This window comes from Myotis myotis, unplaced genomic scaffold (genome assembly GCF_014108235.1).
Source record: "Myotis myotis isolate mMyoMyo1 unplaced genomic scaffold, mMyoMyo1.p scaffold_m19_p_20, whole genome shotgun sequence".
NCBI lineage: Eukaryota > Metazoa > Chordata > Mammalia > Chiroptera > Vespertilionidae > Myotis > Myotis myotis.
Genome location: NW_023416325.1, coordinates 11,131,845 through 11,156,643, shown reverse-complemented (window position 1 = coordinate 11,156,643; position 24,799 = coordinate 11,131,845). Strand labels below are relative to the sequence as shown.

At 38.3% G+C, this 24,799-nt stretch overlaps 1 protein-coding gene across 5 annotated transcripts in view; it reads left to right on the top strand.

Annotated features, from left to right (window-relative positions):
* The first annotated feature begins 700 nt into the window (after positions 1-700).
* Positions 701-24,799, top strand: part of CHEK1 (checkpoint kinase 1) — a 38,728-nt gene continuing 14,629 nt past the window's right edge. For 2 of the 5 annotated variants that reach the window (XR_004974767.1, XR_004974768.1), the window contains exons 1-14: positions 701-1,320; positions 1,934-2,018; positions 3,005-3,228; positions 4,419-4,483; positions 4,572-4,641; positions 6,065-6,253; positions 6,682-6,786; positions 8,849-8,944; positions 9,934-10,042; positions 10,229-10,406; positions 10,664-10,795; positions 13,032-13,133; positions 14,432-14,553; positions 22,122-22,246. Coding sequence is in view for 3 of the 5 variants with exons in the window: in XM_036353381.1 (XP_036209274.1) it covers positions 1,954-2,018; positions 3,005-3,228; positions 4,419-4,483; positions 4,572-4,641; positions 6,065-6,253; positions 6,682-6,786; positions 8,849-8,944; positions 9,934-10,042; positions 10,229-10,406; positions 10,664-10,795; positions 13,032-13,133; positions 14,432-14,527 (1,431 nt within the window). In the remaining 2 variants the exon portion in view is untranslated. Of the gene's footprint in view, positions 1,321-1,413; positions 1,814-1,933; positions 2,019-3,004; positions 3,229-4,418; positions 4,484-4,571; positions 4,642-6,064; positions 6,254-6,681; positions 6,787-8,848; positions 8,945-9,933; positions 10,043-10,228; positions 10,407-10,663; positions 10,796-13,031; positions 13,134-14,431; positions 15,298-22,121; positions 22,441-24,799 lie in introns of those variants that run through there. The other 3 variants (XM_036353381.1, XM_036353380.1, XM_036353382.1) reach the window with 3 other exon arrangements.

Sequence of the window (24,799 nt, the reverse complement as noted above, 5' to 3'; positions counted from 1 at the left end):
CTTCCTTTCTCCATAGTCTGTCCTGCAGCACACAGTGCACAAATTAGAGAAAATGTGGTAAAAGATGTGGAAGCTTTATTACAGGAAGCCTAACCCGTGAAGTCATGGTTAAAAACGTCTCAAACAGGCATTTTGAAACGCTCTGGTATTGTTTTAAAGCAGATGTGTGCGTTTTTAAACGTGAAATTTATTGGCCCGACTGGTGTGGCTCCGTGGCTGAGGGTCGACCGATGCACCGGGAGGTCCGCCAGTTCGAGGCCCAGTCAGGAGGGCATACGCCAGGGAGCTGGCTGGGTCCCCTGGCCCCGGCAGGGAGTGTGCAGGAGGCCGCTGACCCATGTTTCTCGTGGATGTTTCTCTCTCTCTCTCAAATCGATAAGAACCTATTTTTTAAAATATTAAAATACGGGTTTAAAAATGTATTGGGGTGACATTGGTTAACTGCACTTTTGTGTAACATTTTATACTTATTTTACTCCATTACCAGTAACACAATCGAGCTACGATCAATGTAGGTGGCCGATTTAAGAACTGGAGAATTTAATGGAGATGACACTGCCTGTGCCTCGAGTTCCCGGTCACGTATTGCCAAGGGGGAGTGTTCCGTGTTATTTTATCCTAAACCAGGCGCACTTCCCCAGAATTTACTTCCCTCCTTAAACGGGTTACTTACAATGTGCTTTGTGCAATGAGGCAGAACGGCGTGTCTGCGCCACCTACCTGCCTGCGCCTCCCACGCTCCCAAGAAGGCGGGTGGGGCTAAGCGACACGGAGGCTCTTCCTGCAAACGGCGGGGCCCAGCTGCTGCAGGTGCTGCCGAGGAGCCCATTCAGGCCGCACGGGGCACAGGGTCATCCTCTCCCTCCGACGGCAGGTCTCGTCCGAGGCCTCCTCTGCCAGGGACCGAGGGGCCAGGCTCTGAGGCCCCCGCCGCCGCCTTCGTCCTTCCCAGCCCCGTTCTCGGGGGTCTGCGCCTCACTTCAGTGACCGGACCGGACAGGTCGCCGGGCAGATACTCGGAGGCGCAGAGCCGGCGTCGTGGCGCCCACGGGTGGAACCCCAGCCTCGCGCACGTCCGTCTCCCGGGTCTCGGCGCCGCCAGCACCTCCCGACTCACAATAGCCCGGGCGCAGCTGGCACCTGTGGGGCTGCCGCGCCGGCCTCCCGGAGCCGCCCAGCCGCCAAACTTCGCGAACCGGAAAGCGCGCCTCCGTGCTTTACGGCAAGGGCGCGCGCGTTTGCGACAGTGTGACGCGCTCCAGTTTTGGCGGGAAAAGCGCTGCATTTGGATTCCTGCGGTGGCGGGCAGAGGACGGCCTGGTGAGAAGGGCGGCGGGTAGGGTAGGCAGGGAGTCTGCAGAGGGGTTTCGGGGTCCGCATGAGCTAGGAGAGCACGGCGAGGGGTTCGGAGAGACTCCCGCGGAGAGGCGCCCCAAAGGGCGGAGGAGGGTGGCACGGGGCGCTGGAGGCAGAGGGGCTGCAGAGACCTCCCCGCTGCTAGTCTGCGTGCCTCCCGGCCCTGCCTTCCGCCCCTCGGGGCAGTTTGGCCCCGCCCCGGGCTCCACCCGGCCCCGGGGGACCCTGTGGGGTGGGGAGGAGGGGCCGCGGTGATCGTGATTATCTTTCCCCCTCCCCTGACCCCTCTTGCCCCTTCTCTACACCCACCGCGAGGCGTTGTCCCCCGACTCCATCCCAACTGCTACAGTTCCTCCGCGGACGAGGGGCCGACCCTGCGCATTCGCTGGGCGTGGGGATGGGGATTTACAGGATCGGACGCCAGCATTTGGGAGACTGGCCTGTGGTTTAGACGGGGGTAGGATCTGGGTGATGGGGTGTCAGGGGAAAGAAGAGCTGTTATTTATATGGAGGACTCCTGGCCGACGCGGAGCTCAGCGACCTCATCCCCCTCTTTTCTGGGTCCCGCCCCTTGCAGCCGCGGTGCGCAGCGGAGCCATGGCCGTGCCCTTCGTGGAAGACTGGGACCTGGTGCAGACCCTGGGGGAAGGTGCCTACGGAGAGTGAGTCCGCGTCCTCGCCCCCTGCTTTCCCGCTTGCTTTGCCCCCCTCTGTCTGGTTTGAGCCCCTGGGCGTCGTTTTGGAGTTATTTTAACACAGCGGGGCCTTAGGAAACGGACCTCTGCCTGTGAAATCCAAGACTTCTGGGGAACGGAAGTTGTGCGATCTTTTGTAAGCACTTTGTTTACTTTGACATTGACTTTGTCCAGCGCCGAGGCCCGTTTCTCCTGCCTCCGCTTCCTTCTTGAGCTTTAGGCATCGTGTTTTCAATGAACAAATGAACGGACTCTGGAGCCAGGCCGCCTGGTGTCAGATCATCAGCCTGTCACATACCGATCATTGTTTTGTTCTTAGGCGAGCTGCTGCTTCTTAAGCCTCATCGCAGCGTCTGTACATGTTGGTGTTAGAGGAGGAGGAAGGGAGTGAGAGAGAGGAAGAGAGATCCATGTGAGAGGGAAACCTCTGTGCCCTGACCAGGGGCTGACCCTGCACCCTTTTGGTGTAGGGAGCGATGCTCCCGCCAACTGAGCCACCCGGCCGGGGCCGCGAGCTTCTTGATACTGTTGTTGCCTCTGTTTCCTTAGCTGTAAGATGGCAATCATGGTACTGACCCCATCGGTGCTGAGAACAGTTACCGCGGGATTGGTAAATGTTAGGTGATGTTATTACAATTAAATGAATAGAGCATGTGTATATGGAATGTGGCCTAGAATGGTTATCCCAGTTTAGTTCATTTTCTCAAGCATTTATTGAATGACTTTTGGTTCAATAGCATAATGACTTCTTTGGTGCATTGTCTGTTGTACCTCATATTTCAGAAAGGAGGAGTATCTTTTGAGAACATGGCAGAAACCATCCCCATGGTTTCTCCTTGGTGGATACATTTATAAAAGTGCAATAATTCTGGATGGGTCGTGTTTAATCTTTTTTGAAGTTTTAAAATAAATAGAATTCAGGCACCTGGAATGTTACAATCTTTCTTTTTTAGGGTTCAGCTTGCTGTGAATAGAAGAACTGAAGAAGCAGTTGCAGTGAAGATAGTAGACATGAAGCGTGCCATAGACTGTCCAGACAATATTAAGAAAGAGATCTGTATCAATAAAATGTTAAATCATGAGAATGTAGTGAAATTCTATGGTCACAGGAGAGAAGGCAATATCCAATATCTATTTCTGGAGTATTGCAGTGGAGGAGAACTTTTTGATCGAATCGGTATGGAAAGGATTTAAGATAATTATTCTCCTAAATAAGTTTCTAAATTTCTTTCTTGAACTTGGGTCTGCTATGTGATCATTGTCCATTAGGAATTGCTTATGCAGCAGAGAAATTGGAATAAGTTGTTTTGTTTTTGCAACTTATATTAACACATGAAAGCATAAAAGCCATCAAAACTTTTTTCCCAAGTTGTATAAGTGATTTGGTTGGTATTGTTGTTTCGTAAGTTTTAAGAATGATAAAGTGTAGTCTCATTGTATATATTTAGAAATCCAGAATGATAGCATGTTACTATGTTTCTCCTTTTTTAAAAAAATATGTTTTATTGATTTTTTTACAGAGAGGAAGGGAGAGGGATAGAGAGTTAGAAACATTGATGAGAGAGAAACATCAATCAGCTGCCTCCTGCACACCCCCCACTAGGGTTGTGCCCGCAACCAAGGCACATGCTCTTGACCGGAATCGAACCTGGGACCCTTGAGTCCACAGGTTGACGCTCTATCTACTGAGCCAAACCAGTTAGGGCAGTATGTTTCTTCTTTATGTGTTCAAGTGAAATAATGTAGAATTTTCTAGGATTGCTTTTATAGAACACTGAGAAGTACATAAAATATATTCTGTGGTTCTAAGTTTATTATTTAAAGCTATGGTATTAACAGTTAAAATTGATTATTAGAATCACAAGTATTTATCTTAGGAGAGAGTTGAGTGTAAAAGAAATCATGAGTTAATAAGGGAGATCAAGATATAAAGAAGACGACTGACAATAGAATACATCTTAAAACTGTTCCTAAAGAAACATCACAGGCATTCATGACTTTGTTCTGTGAGAGGTTATCTGAAGTTTAAATCTGTTGTTAAATATTTAGTGAAATTAGCTTAGTTTTGCCCAAGCCTCCACTTTGGCAATTACACTTGAGGAGTGGAAAAATCTTGGCATGACATTTTGATGAAATTAGGGGAGAATTTGAAAGACCAAATAAATAGTGGTTAATATAAGATAAGCGGGGACTTTCAAGGTTGTTATTATATGTGTTAGTGGACTCCAGAGTCTTTTTGATTGTTAGCATGGGATTCTGTTTGCTAAAGTACAATCACAAATGTTTTACCTTAGAATTAAGAGGTTATGTGGTTGATTCCTGATTACATTTACCTCGTAAACTAACTTTCATCATGAATTCTTATAGAGCCAGACATAGGCATGCCTGAACAAGATGCTCAGAGGTTCTTCCATCAACTCATGGCAGGGGTGGTAGGTACAGTTGACTCTGACTTTACTTAAAATTAGAGTGAGTGAAGTAAGTTACTGAACTCTAATATTCTTCCCTCTGCTTTCTTAGACTTATCTGCATGATATTGGAATAACTCACAGGGATATTAAGCCAGAAAATCTCCTATTGGATGAAAGGGGTAAGTTTAGCATTTTGTGATTGCTACCTAAATTATTTTAATACCAGCCATACAAGGCTCTTTGAGGGCTTTTGCATTATTGAAATTTCAGGGAATAACAAAACAAAATCCAAGGATATACAGAGGTCATCCATTAGTATTTTCAGTGATTACTACTTAAAAATAACTTGGGACTCAATGTCATTGGTTTATTAAGATTGTCATATATAGATATTAACAGGTAATTATACACTAGCTACCTTCCAACTCAAATACAGGTAAACATCATCAATGGATTACATGCTATATTGTAGATGTAATTGATTTTTAAATAATTATTCCCCTATTTTGGGACAGTTGTTTTTGTAGCTTTTAAAACAAATAAAACAGTGATGACTGTTCTATAAATTTGTGCACAAACCCAATATAAAAATTGGGTCGTATAATGAATATTTTTTTATGACACTTGCCTTTTTTTTTTTTTTTTTTACTTATACCCAATTCTGTGTCAGTACATATAGCTATATCTTTATTTAAAAACAATTACTTATATAGTTTTGTTGTGTACGTGTATTATAAGATTTAGTCATTTCTTTATTGATGGACATTTAAGTTATTTACAAATAAAATGAATATCCTTAAGTTTGTGTGTTTGAGGGAGTATTTCTGTGGATATAGTCCTAGAAATAGACATTACTAGTTCAAAGAGTGTGTGAATATTTCAGATTTTAACATCTTTTGCCAGATTGTCCTCTAAAGGTTGAAAATAGGTAATCTTCCCTAATTCCTAAGACTAGATTTGATTCCTTTGCTATAGGATTTTGTAATGTCCTATATTTTCATAACCTGCAGTTTATATGTGTGGAAGATGGGAAGTTAGAGTAGAAATTTGCTTTTCTGGTTTGTTTTTTTTAGAGTTCCTCCCCCTTTTCTAAACGTAGCCACTTTGACAAGTAGTTCTGGTGGTTTGTGGATCTTTAGTTTTGGTGTGTCTTTACAGGGAAATTTTCTACCAGCCAACAGGCTTTGCCTGCTGCTGGGAAAGTTGTACCTAATACATTATTGATGTCTCCTCCTGCCTGCTGCACAACCCAATAAAGGGCCAGGCTCTGCTTTAAGCCTAAGTCTCCAATATCCTTTCCAGAAGGGCAGGCCCTTCTGACTTCAGTATCTTTCTTTAACCTGTTTGTGCATCGATATTTCTCTTTTTTTAAAAAATATATTTCTCTTGAATGAGCAGAAGCGATGAGTTCTTTCACTGATTTTTGCTGGATGATGATGTCTTTTATTTTTCTTTTTAAAAATTTCTTTGTTGCCTCGTTTTAAGGCAGAGAAGTTCTATAAACCTTGGGTGACACCAGTGATTTTCCAATAAAGCTTTATTTCAGTATATCTACTTACAAAACATTTTTATCCAGTGCCATCTCTTTTTCCTTTGGTTTAGATAACCTCAAAATCTCTGACTTCGGGCTGGCTACAGTGTTTCGGCATAATAACCGTGAGCGTTTATTGAACAAGATGTGTGGTACTTTACCTTATGTTGCTCCAGAACTTCTAAAGAGAAAAGAATTTCATGCAGAACCAGTTGACGTTTGGTCCTGTGGAATAGTACTTACTGCAATGTTGGCTGGGGGTAAGAGCTGTTTAATCATGATAAAACTCGTCTCCTGTGGAAAGACAGATTTGTTATTCCAAAATTAATGAAATAAGCCAAGGGCATCCATATTTATATGACAGGATTTTAATAGTAAATTATTTATAATTAAGTTGCAACTTTTAATCCCAAAGCTTTTAAAAAATGAGGTATGTATAGGCTATTAAACGAAATGCAACAGTAGCTCTCGCTTTTAAGATTCATGTGAATACTTTTGGAAAGAGTAGGGCAGGAAGTGATTCGGCTCATCTATCTTTGAGTGCTTCTGAAATTTTTGTGAGCTGGTATTCTTAGTTTGAAAACGATTGATGTAACTAGGAGGAAATGGATTTGTATTGTTAATTATTTTCCCTGGAATCTTTACTGCATGATGATATGAACACTCAAGAAACTTGTTTCTTTTTTAGAATTGCCATGGGACCAGCCCAGTGACAGTTGTCAGGAATATTCTGATTGGAAAGAAAAAAAAACATACCTCAACCCTTGGAAAAAAATCGATTCTGCTCCTCTAGGTAACTGATTGAAAGTACTGATTTCTTGGATAATGAAGTGTAGTGCTGTTTGATTATTTTTTCTTACATTTTCTTTTTAACTTTTAAGTTATCATATAAGTAATCTATAATCCTTGTAAATAAATATAAAAATGATTTAAAATTTTTGAAAATTGATTTCAGAGAGAGAGAGAAAAAAACATCAATGATGAGGGAGAATCATTGATCGACTGCCTCCTCAAGCCCTACACTGGGGATCGAGTTGCAACCTGGGCGTGGTTCCCTGACCTGGTTCATAGGTCAACACTCAACCACTGAGCCACACTGGCCAGGCAATAAAAAATTTTTAAAAACCAGTCCTATAATCCCTGAGAAATAGCTTATTTTAATATTTTGATATATGCTTCTATACTTTGTTGCAAAATATATGTATTTATGTGTGTTTTTACAAAAAATGACATTACACTACGTACACACAATATTTTGTAATCTTTTTGTGTGTGTGTGTTAATGCTTTGTGAACTTTTCCTATGATTGTAATTTTAGGCCTATGTCATTGTTTATAAAGACTCTGAAGGTGTTATACTATATGGACATTCCTTATTATACTCATCCGGTTCACTTTTTTAGAGTTCTAGATTTTTTTCTAATTTCTTCCTGTTATGAAAGAGAGACAATGATCATCCACATAACTAAATCTTTGCACATATCTTTAACTTATTTTATTAAAATAAAACCCCAGAAGTGGAATTGCAGGGTGAAGGACATTTGTAGTTTTGTTTTTTTGTTTTTTTTTGTTTTTTTTTGACAACATCAACTTTTAATAATGGAAACAAATTGCCACTCCAAAAACAATTTAGGGAAGAAAAATGTTCCCTATAAAAATAAACTTACACTCCTCAAAATTATAAATATTATAACTTTTTACGTCTGCAATTTAAAATGCTCCCCTGCAATATTTCCCCTCTTCATTTGACATCATTCCTGTACCATCACATAGTGAAGAGAAAACAGTATTACATTTGTAGTTTTTAATTATTCTAGTTTACTTTGCCACGTTGTTTTTCAGAAAGTTCATATATTTCATCACAATGTCATTAATTTACCTTAAAAAATATTTAATAGGCCTATAAAAATATATTCAGTGTTTTTTGTTTTTTAAATTTAGTACCAATGACATTGTATATCTTCAATGTATTTATTAGCTTTTTAAACGTATTAATGTCATTAGATCTTCGCATTTTTTATTGAATTTATTGGAGTGACATTGGCTAATAAAATTATGTAGGTTTTAGGTATACAATTCTGTAATACATCATCTGTATATTGTATTGTGTGTTCGCCATCCCAAGTTAAGTCTCCTTCCATCACCATTCACTTACCCTCTCCTACCTTACAATCTTTGCATTTATTACAAATACTTTTCACAATTTGTCATGTGCTTTTATTTTATTTATGCCATTTTGACATGCAATAAGTTGTGCATTTTTACTTAATTAAATCTATTATCTTGTCCTTTGTGGTTCCTGGCGATATTGTCATGTTTGGAAAGGTCTTTTCTATTCTAATGTTAAAAAAAAAATTCCCCATTACCTGTTTTTTTTTTTTTTTAATTTAAGCCTTTTGTCCATTAGAAAATTATTTTTGTGGTTGGAGATATATGAATCCATTATCAAGGTAATTAGGATGCTGGAAAGTAAAATTTTAAAATAAAACTGTGTGAATGAGTACTTAACATGACATTGGAACAAGTTTGGTATTGCAAATGGATAAGTTGTATCTTTTTGTTAATGTTGTCAGCTGGGGAGGAGCAGTTCTACCTGGCTGTTACACTACTATCTGCAAATAATTGAAAATCAGACCTGGGCAGACTATTCTAAGATATAGACAGTAGCAAAGAACAACTGCATGAAATTAAAGCAAGAATTTAGTAGCTTTAATAATTTATTCTTTCTATTCCCCAGAAATGATATTTGGACATAAGGAGAACAAGAGAGAGATGAGTTCCATACCACAAGCTATAGGCTTTTCTAATCTGCATGACTCTTTTGTAAATGTTTGTCTTAATGTTTTTTTTTTCCAGCTCTGCTGCATAAAATCCTAGTTGAGAATCCGTCAGTAAGGATTACCATCCCAGACATCAAAAAAGATAGATGGTACAACAAACTACTCAAGAAAGGTAGTATCCTTAAAATACAAGTATTTTTATTCTGTGAAATTAGGAATTTGACAAGAGTGCAGACGTTTTGAAATAATCATTGTGGAGAAAGGGAGAGGAAACTGTCGAGAGAAACACAGGACTGACTCAGTTGAGGATCAGCTGAGGATAGTAACCGTGAATTGATAGTGGCATCATTTTCTGTTTAACGAGTGTTCTTGTTACAGCGTCTCCAGTGGAGCAAGGAATGTTGGATAGAGCAAATTCATAATGTTCATTGCCATGATCATAGATTTTTTTTTCTTTAGCTAGGTTTCTCTGCCCTCATAGAACATTTTTCTATTACCATAAAAGGTACCAATAAAATTATGGCCTTGTACTCCACACGTGGAACACACTTACTGATCAATATTTGTATAATTTGACAAGTGAAGCCTAGTCAGTTCAAAACGACCACATTTCTCATAAAATCGTGTAGAAGGAGCCACTATTTGTTGGATAAGTATTTTGGTGTTAAATGAACTTAGATGTAGTTTCACTTCTTCAGATTGCCAGTTATATTAATTTAAAAGTATCGGCATAGAAGACTTTGAAAGCATTTGTATTTATTTTATTTTATTTATTTATTTTATTTTATTTTATTTTATTTATTTTATTTATTTTATTTTATTTTATATTTTATTTTATTTATGTTATGTTATGTTATTTCATTTCATTTCAATTTCATTTCATTTATTTCATTATTTCATTTCATTTCATTTCAATTTATTTTATTTTATTTTATTTATTTTATTTTATTTTATTTATGTTATGTTATGTTATTTCATTTCATTTCATTATTTCATTTCATCATTTCATTTCATTTATTTTATTTTATTTTATTTTGTTTATTTTATTTATTTTATTTATTTTATTTTATTTATTTTATTTTATTTATTTTATTTATTTTATTTTATTTTATTTTATTTATTTTATTTTAATTTTAATTTTAATTTAATTTTATTTTTTAGGAGCAAAGAGGCCCCGAGTCACTTCGGGTGGTGTATCAGAGTCTCCTGGTGGATTCTCTAAACACATTCAGTCCAATTTGGATTTCTCTCTAGTAAACAGTGCTTCCAGGTAAGATTAATTAATCAACATCAAGTGCCTGTGGAAGGTGATATCCCCCATGTAAAGTAATATTTATATGTATTTTATGTTAATAGTGATTATCAATTTTATTGGTGTGAGAATTGTAATGTGATACTAAAAAGCCTGATACATTTTATTTAAAGTTATATATTTCCCCATATCTTAATGTCTTAGTGAAGAAAACGTGAAGTACTCCAGTTCCCAGCCAGAACCACGGACAGGTCTTTCCTTATGGGACACCAGCCCGTTATACATTGATAAACTGGTACAAGGGATCAGTTTCTCCCAGCCCACGTGTCCGGATCATATGCTTCTGAATAGTCAGTTACTCGGCACCCCGGGATCCTCACAGGTAAGAGAATTTAGTTTGTAAGGTGAATAATGGAAGCCGTGTGTTTTTTATTGTCTTAAAGTCTCTCTGTTAAATGTGTAAATCTTAAAGTATTAACACTTTATATCGATTTTTTTCTGACAAGGAAGAAATAATTAGAAGAGACCTTTATGTATAAGAACCTTAAATCACAGAAAAAAGAATTTTAAGACTAAATAGCTGTATGTCTCCTTTTGGTGATAACAGATTTATCCTGCTTTTCTTTGTTTGGCATGTAGAACCCCTGGCAGCGCTTGGTCAAAAGAATGACACGCTTTTTTACCAAATTGGATGCGGACAAATCTTACCAGTGCCTGAAAGAGACTTGTGAGAAACTGGGCTATCAATGGAAGAAGAGTTGTATGAATCAGGTATATTTCATTCATTCTTCATTGTATCTTTTCCTGAAGAAAAATTTAAATATTTGACTAAAAAACTATCATCAGTATATTTTTAAAATATAGAGTAATTAGTTTGAAAAAGAAACAATGGAAATTGAAGGAATTTAAGTAAAATGTTAACTTAAATATTTTTTAAAGACTTCTCTAAGTTATTGAAAACATTGAGAGTCAAGTAATTATTTTCTCAAAATCGATCCATACTTAAATTGTAAAAGTAACAATCGACTTCCTTCTATGAAAGATGAATACATTAACAATCCCACACTTTCTCCATGTCCTCTGCTCCCATCTACCAGTTTTTGTTTATATCATTACTAGAGGCCCGGTGCATAGGATTTGCGCACTGGTCGGGGGCATGGCCTGTGGGGATTGGCCCACTGTGGGAGCTCCGCTCATCCCGGTCAGCCGAGTGGCTATGGACCCGCCCTCTGAGGTCTGCTCTCTGGTCTGGAGCAGAGCACTCGCCTCCCCAGGGGACCCATTCAGGGCCAGGCCCAGGGACAATAGCACTGAGAGGCTGCAGAGTAGGCCTCAGTCCCGTGGCATCCATGAACCCACCTCCCAGCCTCCGGGGTCAGGTCTGCGATCCCCTTGCGGGCATTCGGAAGAGGTGGCAGGTAACGAGGAGGCAGAGGAGGAGGAGCCTGGGGTAAGGAGTTGACAATCGCAGCCCGGGCTCCTGCCCATTGGCTCCAGGTTCGCAGTGGGAGCTGCTGGTCATCCTGGCCGGCCGAGCGATGCTCCCACTGTGGTAGTGCACTGACCACCAGGTGTAGCTCCTGCGTTGAGTGTCTGCCCCCGGTGGTCATTGCGCATCATAGCAACTGATCGACCAGTCGTTCTGCCGTTCGGTTGCTGGGCTTTTATTATATAGGATAGCATATTTGGAACATTGACATTCTATTATCTTTAGGCTTTTCAAAACTCTTGTGAAAAACCAATAGGGGAATATTTCCTAGTATTAAAGGAGACTAAAGGGGCCTGATAAATAATGCAATCACTAGGTCATGGATTTAAAGGAAAAAAGCTATAGCAGATGTTCTTGGATCAATTGGGGAAATTTGAATATGGGTTTTATATTAGGTAATGTTTTTGTATCAGTGTCAGATTTCTTGGGTATGATCATAAAATTGTAATTTGTCAGAGAATGTCTTGGGTTGTAGGAGAAATATGGTGAAGTTTATGCTGTTTATAACTTAGTTTAAAAAGAAACAACCAACCACATAAAAAAACCCTACACCACATCCTTATCTAGGTCGGTAAGGCCAATGAAGGGTATGGCTTTATTTATTATACGGTTCCTTCAGTTTTTCTGCAGATATGTGAGCTTTAACAATTAGAAGTTAGGAGAAAATGCCACTGTGCAGAAATCTGAAGCCAGCCTGATTGTCCTCTCACTTGTATAAATAATTCGCTCTTTTTTTTAAGGGTAGATTTAATGAGATAAAATTCACATAACAGGAAGATCATTGCTTTAACTATTTTAAAGTGATTTTCAGCATATTCACAAGATTGTACAACTTGCATCATCATTTCATTCCAGAACATTTTCTCATCCCCAAAATAAGTTGTACTTCTTTATTAGCAGTCACTTCTTACTCTTTCTTTCTTCATTCCCTGCCAACCACTAATTTACTTTCCATCTATGGACTACCTATTCTGGACATTTCATATAAATGGAATCATATGATATATGGCCCTATGTGTCTGCTTTTACTTAGCATAATGTTCTCAAGGTTAATCCATGCTGTAGTATTTAGCAATACATATAGTATATTCCTTTTTATGCGTTGATAATATTTCATTGTATGGGTAGACTACACTTTGTGTATACATTTATCTGTTGATGGACATTTGGGATGTTTGTAGTTTTAGGCTATTTTGAATAATGCTGTGATCATTCTTATACAAGCTTCTGTGTGAACATATGTGTTTGCAAGGGCTGTCATAACAAAATATCCCAGACTGGGTGTTTTAAACAACAGTTATAGAGGACTTTCTATTGAATTTCTTTTTGGGTAATTCTGGTACTTCCAAACTCATATTTTAACTGGGACTTTTTTTTTTTTTTTTTTTTAATGCATAGTCTCGCTGGATATGGAGTTCTAGCTCAACAGTTTCTCTTTCAGCACTTCGAATATGTCATCCCACTGCCTTTTGGCTTCCCACCCAAACATCTGGCTTAACCTTATTTTTATTGCCTTAGGTTACTGTATCAACAACTGATAGAAGAAACAATAAACTGATTTTCAAAGTGAATTTGGTAGAAATGGATGAGAAGATCTTGGTTGACTTCCGGCTTTCTAAGGTATATAGGACAGCACATATCTTTTTAAAAAACTTAGTTTTGCTTAAAGAGTATTTTTACACATTCATTATAGAAATTTAAAAAAATACAAAAAAAGTTCAAAAAAATACAAAAAAGTTGAAAGAAGGAACTCAGAATCAAGTTTAATCTTATCATCCAGAGAGAACACACATTTCTATTGTTGTTAATCCTCACCTGAGGATATTTTCCATTGATTTTTTTTTTAGAGAGAGTGAAAGGGAGAGGGGAGACAGAGAGAAAGAGCAACATCGATGTAAGAGACACATTGATTGGTTGCCTTCCACATGTGCCCTGACTGGGGCTAGGGATCGAGCCTGAAACCAAAGTACATGCCCTTGACCGAAATTGAACCCAAGACCCTTCAGTCTGCAGGCTGACGTTCTATCCACTGAGCCAAACCAGCTAGGTCCAGATTTATTTTGATATATTTCATTATAGTAGTCTTACTGCTACTAATAGTATATACTATGGAGAGTTTATGTGGAAGTTATTTTAAGATGTTATTATATTTATATATACATGGCATTTATAAATATATTGAATTGCTATTATCTTTTCTATAAAAATTTTGATTTGTCAGAAATGTTTGCACATTGTAATTAATGAACCATTATCTATTAATAATCCTCTGCGTAATATCCAGATACATAGAGTTTTACTCACATTTATGATTTTTTTTTAGAAATTATTAGAGCTGAGGTTATATATAGTTTTAAAGCCTTTGGTATATATAAGACAAAAATAGCGTCTTCTCTATTTCCTGAGAGATTGTATGAGCTCTAAAGGAGGTTGGAGGAGAAGGTCACATTCTGTATATGGGAGATTTCCTGCATTACTGTTGTCCAGATGCTTGGTATGGAATTATATTATTAAGATCCTAGTGTGATAATGTTTGTTTTGTTTTTTGTTTTTTTTTATAACTGAATCACTGGCTTTGTTGCCACAGTATTTTGAGAAGGCTTCGGTATAGTTGCGTAGCTTATTCTTAGTTTACATTTTTCCAATACCTATGGAAAACAATGACGTAGGGCCCGAGATACCAACGCTTAAAACAGACAGGCTGTCATTGTATTTGCTCTCTGAGCCCAGTGTTGTGGGAACAGTGATGGGCCCTAAAATCAAGTCAGAATTATTTATTTTAGCCATTTCTTCTCCCAAGATAATTGGTCTAAAAGGGGAATGGTAGCTGGACGCATCTGTAGATGTTTTTCTCTGCATACCGCCACAGAGGTTTTGATTTTTTTTTGACATTATTTTTTGTATTATTCCTAACATAGGGTGATGGATTGGAATTCAAGAGACACTTCCTGAAGATTAAAGGCAAGCTGAGTGATGTTGTGAGCAGCCAGAAGGTCTGGCTTCCTGCCACCTGATAGAGCCATCGGCTTTGGGATTCCTGGTGAATATAGTGCTGCTATGTTGACATTATTCTTCCTAGAGAAGATTATCCTAATCTGCAAACAATAGTCCCTGAAGAGTTGTCTTCCTCCTAGTCAACCATTTTCCAATTATTTTGTAATTTCTGCATAAAAATAATACCTATATTTTAATTGTAAATAAGACTTTGGGGAAGGGATAGATAGAATTCATTAGATACTTTTTCATCTGTGTTTAGTGTCTGAATTTGAGACCCACCTGGTGAAAACCAAGCTTTGGGGATATATGAGTTTACCAGCTTTTATACCAATATAATGAAAGATGATATTCTTGTCTCATTTTTACCAACACAATTGGTTTTATCTAGAAAGTACAGATTGCTTCCACCTTGATTTAAGTGGATGAATTAGTGAAAAAAGGAAATCCTTGTGGCTTTTGAACAGTAGATTTATCAGTCTGTGAAGTGAAGTTATCTTCAAAAAATATATCCCCAAGATTGGTACTCATTTTCAGAAGGGCCTGGCCAGGTATCTAAACCCATTATTGAATTATAATTATTCATTGGAATTACAAGTTGGTATGTTTTTTCCATTATAGTTAATAAAATATAAATATAAAATGCTGGTTGGTCTTTCAAGTAGAAGTTGAGCATAAACTCTAGTGCATAACTACCTTTAAAATTACTGTTGCACATTTTAAATATTTTTCTACATTCTCTACTTTCACGGCCATATTTTAATTCTTTATTACAGAAATAAATTCTATTTTGAAAATAAATAACTAACTCTGTGAACTTACTGGTGACTAAGCTTCCAGGTGGTAAGAAATAAAAAAGGAGTCAGAAATAAGGAAGCTATAGTAGAAGTAGATCTGATTCCTCATTCTTTTATCTATGAGATTTACTAAGACTTTATTCTAATACACTTTATATTAACTTGAATGTATTAGGTTCAGACCCTGTATTCCTATTTCTTGGTAATTTATGAAATCACTCATCTTAGTCTGAAGTCAAGGACATACGAAATTTTATTGTCCAAGTTTATCATATATTAGTGTATATGTACCAGTAAATTGTTCTACTGCAGTATACCCATAGGAGGAAGAAATTTGAACCGATAGATGGCTCCTAGGAATTGAGCCAGTAAATTCTTAAATATGAAGAAATTTTGTTCTTGAAGATTGCTATCCAACCATCCATCAGTAACTCAAAAACAAATCATTTCTGGCTTTGACCTCCCCTGAGTTCTAGACTTTTGTAGCTACAGCCTGCCTACCATTTCCTCTAGCCTAATAGTCAAGACCCAAAATAACTTTTTATTTTATTGTTTTTATTAATTTTAGAGAGGAAAGGAAGAAAGAGATAGAAACATCAATGATGAGACAGAATCACTGATCTGTTGCCTCCTGCTCCCCCCCCTCCCCCCCTACAGCTGCCCCACTGGGGATTGAGCCCCCAACCCGGGCATGTGCCCTGCTGGTAATTGAATCATGACCTCCTTGTTTATGGGTTGATGCTCAGCCTACCACTGAGCCATGCCAGCCGGGCAAGGAAGTTTGTAATTTTAATGTAGTCCAATTAAGATCTTTCCTTGGCTAACATTTTTTTGTTTCTTATTTAAGGATTCATTCCCTACTATAAGTTTATGAGAAATTTCTTCCATATTTTAAAAGATTTATTTATAGTTTTTGATTACACAGATCTACAATCTACCTGAAAATGTTTTTTTGTATAATGTAAGATAGAGGTCAAGTTTCACTTTTTTTTTAAATATACTTTATTGATTTTTTTTACAGAGAGGAAGGGAGAGGGATAGAGAGTTAGAAACAGTGATGAGAGAGAAACATTGATCAGCTGCCTCCTGCACACTCCCTACTGGGGATGTGCCCACAACCAAGGTACATGCCCTTGACTGGAATTGAACCTGGGACCCTTCAGTCTGCAGGCCAATGCTCTATCCACTGAGCCAAACCGGTTAGGGCTCAAGTTTCATTTTTTCCCCCATATTTGGCTATCCGTTTAGTACTGGTTATTGAAAAGATTATTATAGCTAGTAAAATTGAAGCAATTATAAAAACAACTTTCAATAAACAAAAGTTCTGGGCTGGATGGCTTAACAGGTGAATTTTATCAAACATTCAGAGATGAATTAACATCTATCCTTTGAAAATTATTCTAAAAAATTCTAGAAGAGGGAAGATTCCCAAACTCATTTTAAGAGGCCAAATAATTCCAAAACCAAATAAAGACACTACAAAGAATGAAAATTATAGGCCAATATCCCTGATGAACATAGATGCTAAAATTCTCAACAACATATTAGCAAACCATATCTAATAATACATTAAAAAGATCATATACCACCCTATCTGGTTTGGCTCAATGGATAGAGTATTGGCCCGCAGAGTGAAGAGTCCCGGGTTCGATTCCAGTCAAGGGCAGATGCCTAGGTTGCAGGCTCGATCCACAGTAGGGAGTGTGCAGGAGGCAGCCAATCAATGATTCTCATCATTGATGTTTCAATCTCTCTCCCTTGCTCCCTCTAAAATCAATAAAAATACACCATGATCAAGTGGGCTTTATTCCAGGGATGCAAGGTTGGTACAATGTCTACAAATCAATAAATTTGATACACCACATTAAAAAAATGGTTAAAAACCACATGATTATATTAATAGATGCAGAAAAGGCATTTGATAAAATCCACCACCCATTTATGATAAAAACTCAGCAAAATGGGAATAGGGGAACATACCTCAATGTAATAAAGGCTATATATGACAAACCCACAGTAAACATCATACTCAATGGGCAAAAACTACAAGCATTTCCCTTAAGCTTGTCAGGAACAAGACAGGGATGTCTGCTTTTCCATTCATTCAACAAAGTCCTAGCCACAGCAATCAGACAAGAAGAAGATATAAAAGGCATTCAAATTGAAAAGGAAGACATAGAACTTATTTGCAGATAACATGATTCTGTATATAGAGGATCCTAAATATTCCACCAAAAAAACTAGAACTGATAAATGAATTCAGTAAAGTAGCAGGATAAATATCCAGAAATCAGTTACATTTTTATATACCAATAATGAACTATCAGAAAGGGAAACTCAGAAAATAGTCCTATTCACAATTGCTTAAAAAAAAAAAATACGTAGGACTAAACAAACCAAGAATGTAGAAGACCTATACTCAGGAATTATAAGACATTAAAGAAAGAAATTGAAGAATATACAAATAAGTGGAAGTGTATACCATGTTCATGGATAGGAAGAATTAGCATCATTAAAATGTCCATACTTCCCAGAACCGGTTTGGCTCAGTGGATAGAGTGTCGGCCGGCGGACTCAAGGGTCCCGGGTTCGATTCCGGTCAAGGGCATGTACCTTGGTTGCGGGCACATATCCATACTACCCAAAGCAATCTGTATATTCAATGCAATTCCTATTAAGATACCAATGGAGTATTTTAAAGAACTAAAACTATTCTAAAAATTTATATGGAATCACAAAAGACCCAAATAGCCACAGCAATCCCGAAAAAGAACAAAGTTGGAGAAATCACACTACATGATATCCAACTATATTATAAGACCATAGTAATCAAAATAGCCTGGTGCTGGCATAAAAACAGACATATAGATCAATGGACCAGTATAGAGAGCCTAAAAATAAACTGATGCCTTTATAGTCAATATTTGACAATGGAGGCAAAAACATGTGCAGTGGTTCTCAACCTTCTGGCCCTTTAAATACAGTTCCTCATGTTGTGACCCAACCATAAAATTATTTTCGTTGCTACTTCATAACTAATGTTGCTACTGTTGTGAATCATAATGTAAATATCTGATATGCAGAATGGTGTTAGGCGACCCCTGTGAAAGGGTCGTTCGCCCACTAAAGGGGTCGCGACCCACAGGTTGAGAACCGCTGAGTGGGATAAAGATAGCCTATTCAATAAACGGTGTTGGGGAAATTGGATAGATACATGCAAAAAAAATGAAACTAGACCACCTTCTTACGCCATACACAAGAATAAAAATATGGATTAAAGACTTAAATGTAAGACTTGAGACAATACAAATCCTAGAAGAAAACAGGCAGTAAAATCTCAGACATTTCTCATAGCAATAATTTTTCTGAAATATCGCCTCAGGCAAGGGAAACAACAAATAAAAACAAGCAAATGGGACTAAAGCAAACTAAAACGTTTCTTCACAGCAAAGGAAACCAACAAAATGAAAAGACAACCAGTGATACAGCTGATTAGGGATTAATATCCAAAATTTATAAAGAACTTACAAAACTCAACACCAAAAAAACAAATAATCCTATTAAAAAACGGGCAAAGGACCTGAATAGTCTCTTCTCCAAAGAGGACATACACATGGCCAATAGACATGTGAAAATGTGCTCAATATCACTAATCATCAGCGAAATGCAAATTAAAGCCACAATGAGATATTACCTGTCAGAATGGCTATTACCAATAAATCAACAAGTATTGGTGTGGATGTGGAGAAAAGGGAATCCTTGTGCGCTGTTGGTGGGAATGCAGATTGGTGCAGCTACTGTGGAAAGCAGTATGGAGCTACCTCAAAAATTAAAAATGGAATTACCTTATAAACCAGCAATTCCACTTGTGGGAATATATCCAAAGAAACCCAGAACACAAATTTGAAATGTTCATTGCAGCATTATTTACTATAGCTAAGATCTGGAAACAGCCCAAGTGCCCATCAGTAGATGACTGGATAAAAACGCAGTGGTACATTTATACAATAGACTACGACTCGGCCATAAAAAAGAAGGAAATCTTACCCTTTGGGATAGCAGGGATGGATCTTGAGTGAAATGCTAAGTGAAATAAGCCAGTCAGAGAAAGACAAGTACCATATGACTTCACTCATTTGTGGAATCTAAGGAACAAAATAAACTAACAAACAAAATAGAAACAGACTCATAGAGAACAGACTGACAGTTGTCAGAGGGGAGGGGAGTTGCAGGGCTTGGTGAAAAATGTGACAGGATTAAGCAATTAAAAAACATACTCATAGACACAGACAACAGTACGGTGATTACCAGAGGGAAAGGTATGGGATCGGGCAGAAGAGGGTATAGGTGGAATAAATGGAAGGAGACTTGGTGTGGTGAACACACAATATAATAAACAGATGATGTAGTATAGAAATTGTACACTTGAAACCTATGTAATTTTATTAACCAGTGTCATCCCAATAAACTCAAAAAAAGGGGGGAAAAGAGAAAAGATTATCCTTTTCTTACCACTCTTCATTGATATACATTCAGTGTTTACATTTTCTTATTTTTTTATAGTATGTTTTTAAAAAAACTATATTTTTATTGATTTCAGAGAGGAAGGGAGAGGGAGGTATAGAAACATCAGTGATGAGAGAGAATCATTGATGGGCTTGCCTCCTGCACATCCCCTACTGGGAATCTAACCACAACCTGGGCATGTGCCCTTGACCCGAATCGAACTTGGGACTCTTCAGTCCACAGGCTGACGCTTTATCCACTGAGCCGAATCGGCTAGGGCTGTATGTTTTGAATTAGAATCCAAATAAAGCCTACACTAGCAATTGACTGATGTCTTTTAAGTTATTTTTGGTCTATAAATTCCCCCTTCATCCTCCCTCTCTCTGATTTTTTCCCCCTTGCAATTACAAAAAAAAAAGGTTTTTACTGATTTTATAGAGAGAGGAAGGATAGATAGAAACATCTTAAGAAACATCAATCAGCTATCCCCTGCACGCCCTCTACTGGGGATCAAGCCCACGACCCAGGCATGTGCCCTGACCGAGAATTGAACCCGTGACCTCTTGGTCAAGGCTCAACTATTAAGCCACACAGGCCAGGCCCCCTTGCAATTTTTATTGGTAAAATAATCCAGCTGGTTTACCCTATAATTTTCTTTCGTCTGAATTTGTTGATTTTATTACTATGGTACAGTTTCATCTTTCCTCTATCCTTTGTGTTTTCTGTAAATATATACATTCATGATACTAGTCCTGTGTCAATTAAATGTGCTTCATATAAGCATTTAAAATCATAAATTTTCCTCTAAGTACCACTTTATGCCACACATTTTCATGTGTTGTATTTTTGTTATCTGTGTCAAATGGTTTTCTAATTTCTTTATGATTTATTTTTTGACCCAGGGGCTATTTAGAATTATGTTTCTGAATTTCAAAATTAGGACTTGTTTTTAATTAAAAGCTTTTATTGAGATAATTTATACGCCATAAAATTCACCCTTTAAAATGTACCCTTCAGTGGTTTTTAGTATGTTCACAAAGTTGTGCAACCACCACCACCACTGTCTAATTCCAGAACATTGACATCACTTCAGAAGAAACCTTTTACCCATTAGTAGTCATCACTTTTTCCCCCCTCAGCCCCTGAGAAACACTAATTTCTGTCTGAATTGATTTGCTTATTCTGAACACTTAATAGAAACAGAATTATATAATTTTGTGCCTGGCTTCTTTTACTTAATATTTTCAAGGTTCATCCATGTTGTATCAGTACTCCATTCCTGTTTATGGCTTGAATAACATTTCATTGTATTTTATTGTTCAATCAATGGACATCATAGTCTTAAATGTAAAATAAAAGACCATTAAACTTTCAGAAATAACATAGGAGAAAATCTTCAAGATCTAGTCCTAGACAAAGCATTATTATTCTCTGTCTAAGAGACACAAAAATATCATCCATAAGAGGAAAAACAATTAAACTTCATTGAAATGAAAAAACACACACACATTTGCTGTTTTTAGACCTATTAGGATAAAAAGGCAAGCTACAGAATGGGAAAATGTTTGCAAACCATGTTGTAGCATGTTTCAGATCGGATTTTGTTCCTTTCAAGGCTGCATAATCATTTCGTTGTTTTTGTATACCATCTTTTATTCATCCATTGATCCTTTGATGGACATTTGGATTGCTTCTACCTGTTGGCTATTGTGAATAATGCCACTACGAATGTGGGTGTGCAAATACCTATCTGAGTCTCTGCTTTCAATTCTTTTGGTTATATCCCTAGAAGTGGAATTGCTGGATCATATGGTAGTTGTATTTGTAATTTTTTGAGGAACCATCCCGCTGTTTGCCACAGAGACTGCATCACTTTACATTCTCAGCACCTAACCAGAATCTCCTACCCAGGCATCTGCTCATCTGTAGGCCCCTACAGCTTTCACAAGAGGTGCTTACTGCTTCTCGTGGGTTTTTCAGCCTAAGATCAGAGCTGTTCTGCTTTTCCCTACCTGAGCTCCGGAGTTGATTAAGACAGGGTGGTCCTCAGGCAGCCCCCACACAGATTAGCACGTTGCAAACAGGGTCAGCTCCATTGGGTTGGGGGCAGTGTATTGGCAGTTGGACCACTGCCACCTTCTCTAGAAAAGGGGGTGGACCAAGGATGAGTGAAAACACCATGAAACTTCCTACCATGTTTAGGCTTTTTCTTGATTGGGGGTTCATTTGTTTGCTGTAGACCTTTGACTGTTTTCTAGCATTCCTACTAAATTATTTTCTCCGATCTTTAATTAAAAAAATATTCCCACAGGGAAAAGAGAGCCTGGAGTTACCTAGTCCATCATCTTGATGATGTTGCTCCTCCTCATTGCTGGGCTTTTGGTTGGAATTCTACTAAATTCTATCAACTTTGGGAGAATTGTCAGCTTTCCTGTGGTAAGTCTTCCAATTCATGAACACAACACATCTCTCCATTTCTTAAAATATCTTTGACTTCTTTCATCAGCATGTGTAGTTTTCAGTTTATACAGCCTATGCATATTCATTAGATTTATATCTACATTAGAGGCCCAGTGCACGAATTTGTGCACAGGTAAAGTCTGGCCGGCCCAGCCCCAACTGGGGTGGATCAGGGCCAGGCCTGTCAGGAGGAGGTGATGAAGGGAGGTTGGCCGGCCAGCCCACACTGATTGGGCTCAGCAGGGCTAGGCCAGCTGGGGGGAGGAGTCATGAGCGATTGGCTGGCGGGCCCCGCCCCTGGTTGGGGTGGGAGGGATTGGGGGCAGGGCTGGCTGTGGGGAGGGGCTGTGGGCAGTGGGCCAGCTGGCCCCACCCCCAAATGGGGTGGGGGTGCCGATCAGGGGTTAGCAGCTGGGGGAGGGGTGGTGGGAGGTTGGCCAGCCAGTCCCACCCCCGATTGGTGTGGGGGGGTGACCAGGGGTGGAGCTGGCTGGGGGGAGAGGCCTCAGGCCAATCGGGGTGGTGGGGGCCCACTGGGGGTGGGGCAGGCCGGGGGGAGGGGCTGCAGGAGGTTAGCTGACCAGCCCCACCCCCATATCGGCCAGTTTGCTGGCTGCAGTGGGCATCATAGTGACTGGTCGTTCTGGTCGTTCTGGTGTTCCAAACACTGGCTTTTTAAATATATATAGATAGTTCTCTTGTTGTAAGCCATTGGGAAGGATAGTGTGTTTTAGTTTGGGTGTTTAAGTGTTCATTGCTAGCATATAGAAGTACAATTGATTTTTGTACATTAATACTGTGTTCTCTGACCTTGCTGGACTAACTAAGAGTTTTTTCTGGATTTCTTCAAATTTCCTACATGGAGTATCATGTCATCTGCTAATAGGGACAGTTTCATTTCTTCCTTTCTGATCTTTATGCCTCTTACTTCCTTTTCTTTCCTTACTGCACTGACTGGAACTTATGTTGATTAAGATTGTTCCCAGACTTAGAGAGAAATCATCCTTTTTTTTTGTCATTACGGATAATGTTATCGGTAACGTGTGTTTTTAAGTTGAGGAAACTCTCGTCTGTTTCAGTTTTTCTGAGAGTTTAACCTGAATGATTGTTGAATTTTTGTAAATGTGTTTTTCTGTGTAAGTTGATACGATAAACTTATTTTTCTCCTTTAGCCTGCTATTATGGATTACATTGAGTTTCAAATATTGAGCCAGCTTTGCACCCACAAATAAAACTCATGGTGTATAATTCTTTCTACATCATACTTAATTCCATTTGATAGTATTTATTCAGGATTTTTTTGTCTGTATTCACGAGAGATATTGATCTATAGGTTTTCTTTCTTTCTATTTTTGTGTGTGTACTATGTTTGTCTGGTTTTGGTATCGGGGTAACATTAGTTTCTAAAATGAGTTGCTAAAGGTTCTCTCCCCCTCTGTTTTCTGGAAGAGATTGTGTAGAATTGGTGTAAATTTTTCTTTAAACATTTGGTAGAATTCTCAAGTGAAAACTTCACAGCCTGGAGATTGTTTTGGGGGGAATTTCTAGATTATAAATTCAATATTTTTAATAATTATAAAACTATTTAAACTACTCATCACATTAGTGAGCAAGTTGTGGTAATTTGTGTTTTTCAAAGAGTTGGTTTCTTTAACTAAGTTGTCAAATTTATGTGTGTAGAGTTGTTTATAGTATTCCCTTAGTAACTTTTTGAAGTCTTCAGGGTCTCTTTGTATCTTTTTTTTTTTTTGTCAGTTTTGCTAGAGGTTTAATTGATCTTTTCAAGCAACCATCTCTTCCTTTTATTGATTTTTCTCTATTTTTCTGTTTTCAGTATTACTGATTTCTGCTTTTACCTTCATTGCTTCCTTCTGCTTCCATTGGGTTTATTTTGCTTTTCATTTTCAAGGTTCTTGAAGATGGGAACTTAATTGACTTGAGCCTTTTTTTCCTTTTCTAAAGTGTGCATTTATTGCTATAAATTTCCCCCTCAGCACTGCATTAGCTGTGTTCCACAAATGTTATATTTTCCTTTTCAAAAGTATGATATATTTTATATTTCCTTTGATGCTTCCTCTTTGACCTGTGAATTTAGCAATATGTTCCTTCATTTCCAAGTCATCTATATGATTTCAATTCTCTTATTGTTTAAGTGTGTGCTATGGCCCACTATCTGGTCTGTTTTCTTGTATTTTCCATGGGCACTTGAGAAGAATGTATAAACTGTAATGGGGTAGGGTGTATAAACATTGATTAGATCCTTTTGGTTTATGGTATTTTGAGTTCTGTATCTTGGCTAGTTTTCTGTCCAGTTGTGTGTATTTGTTGCTTATTGCTGCTGTAACAAATTACCATGCATGGGCTTAAAACAACATAAACTTATTATCTTCCACTTTTGTAAGTCACAAGTGTGTGACACGTGACTCTGTGGGTTGAGATGTAAGTATTCGCCAGCCTGTGGTCCTCCGTGGAGGCATTTCCTTGCCTCTTCCAGCTTCTGTGGGCTGCCTACACTCCTTGGGTCATAGT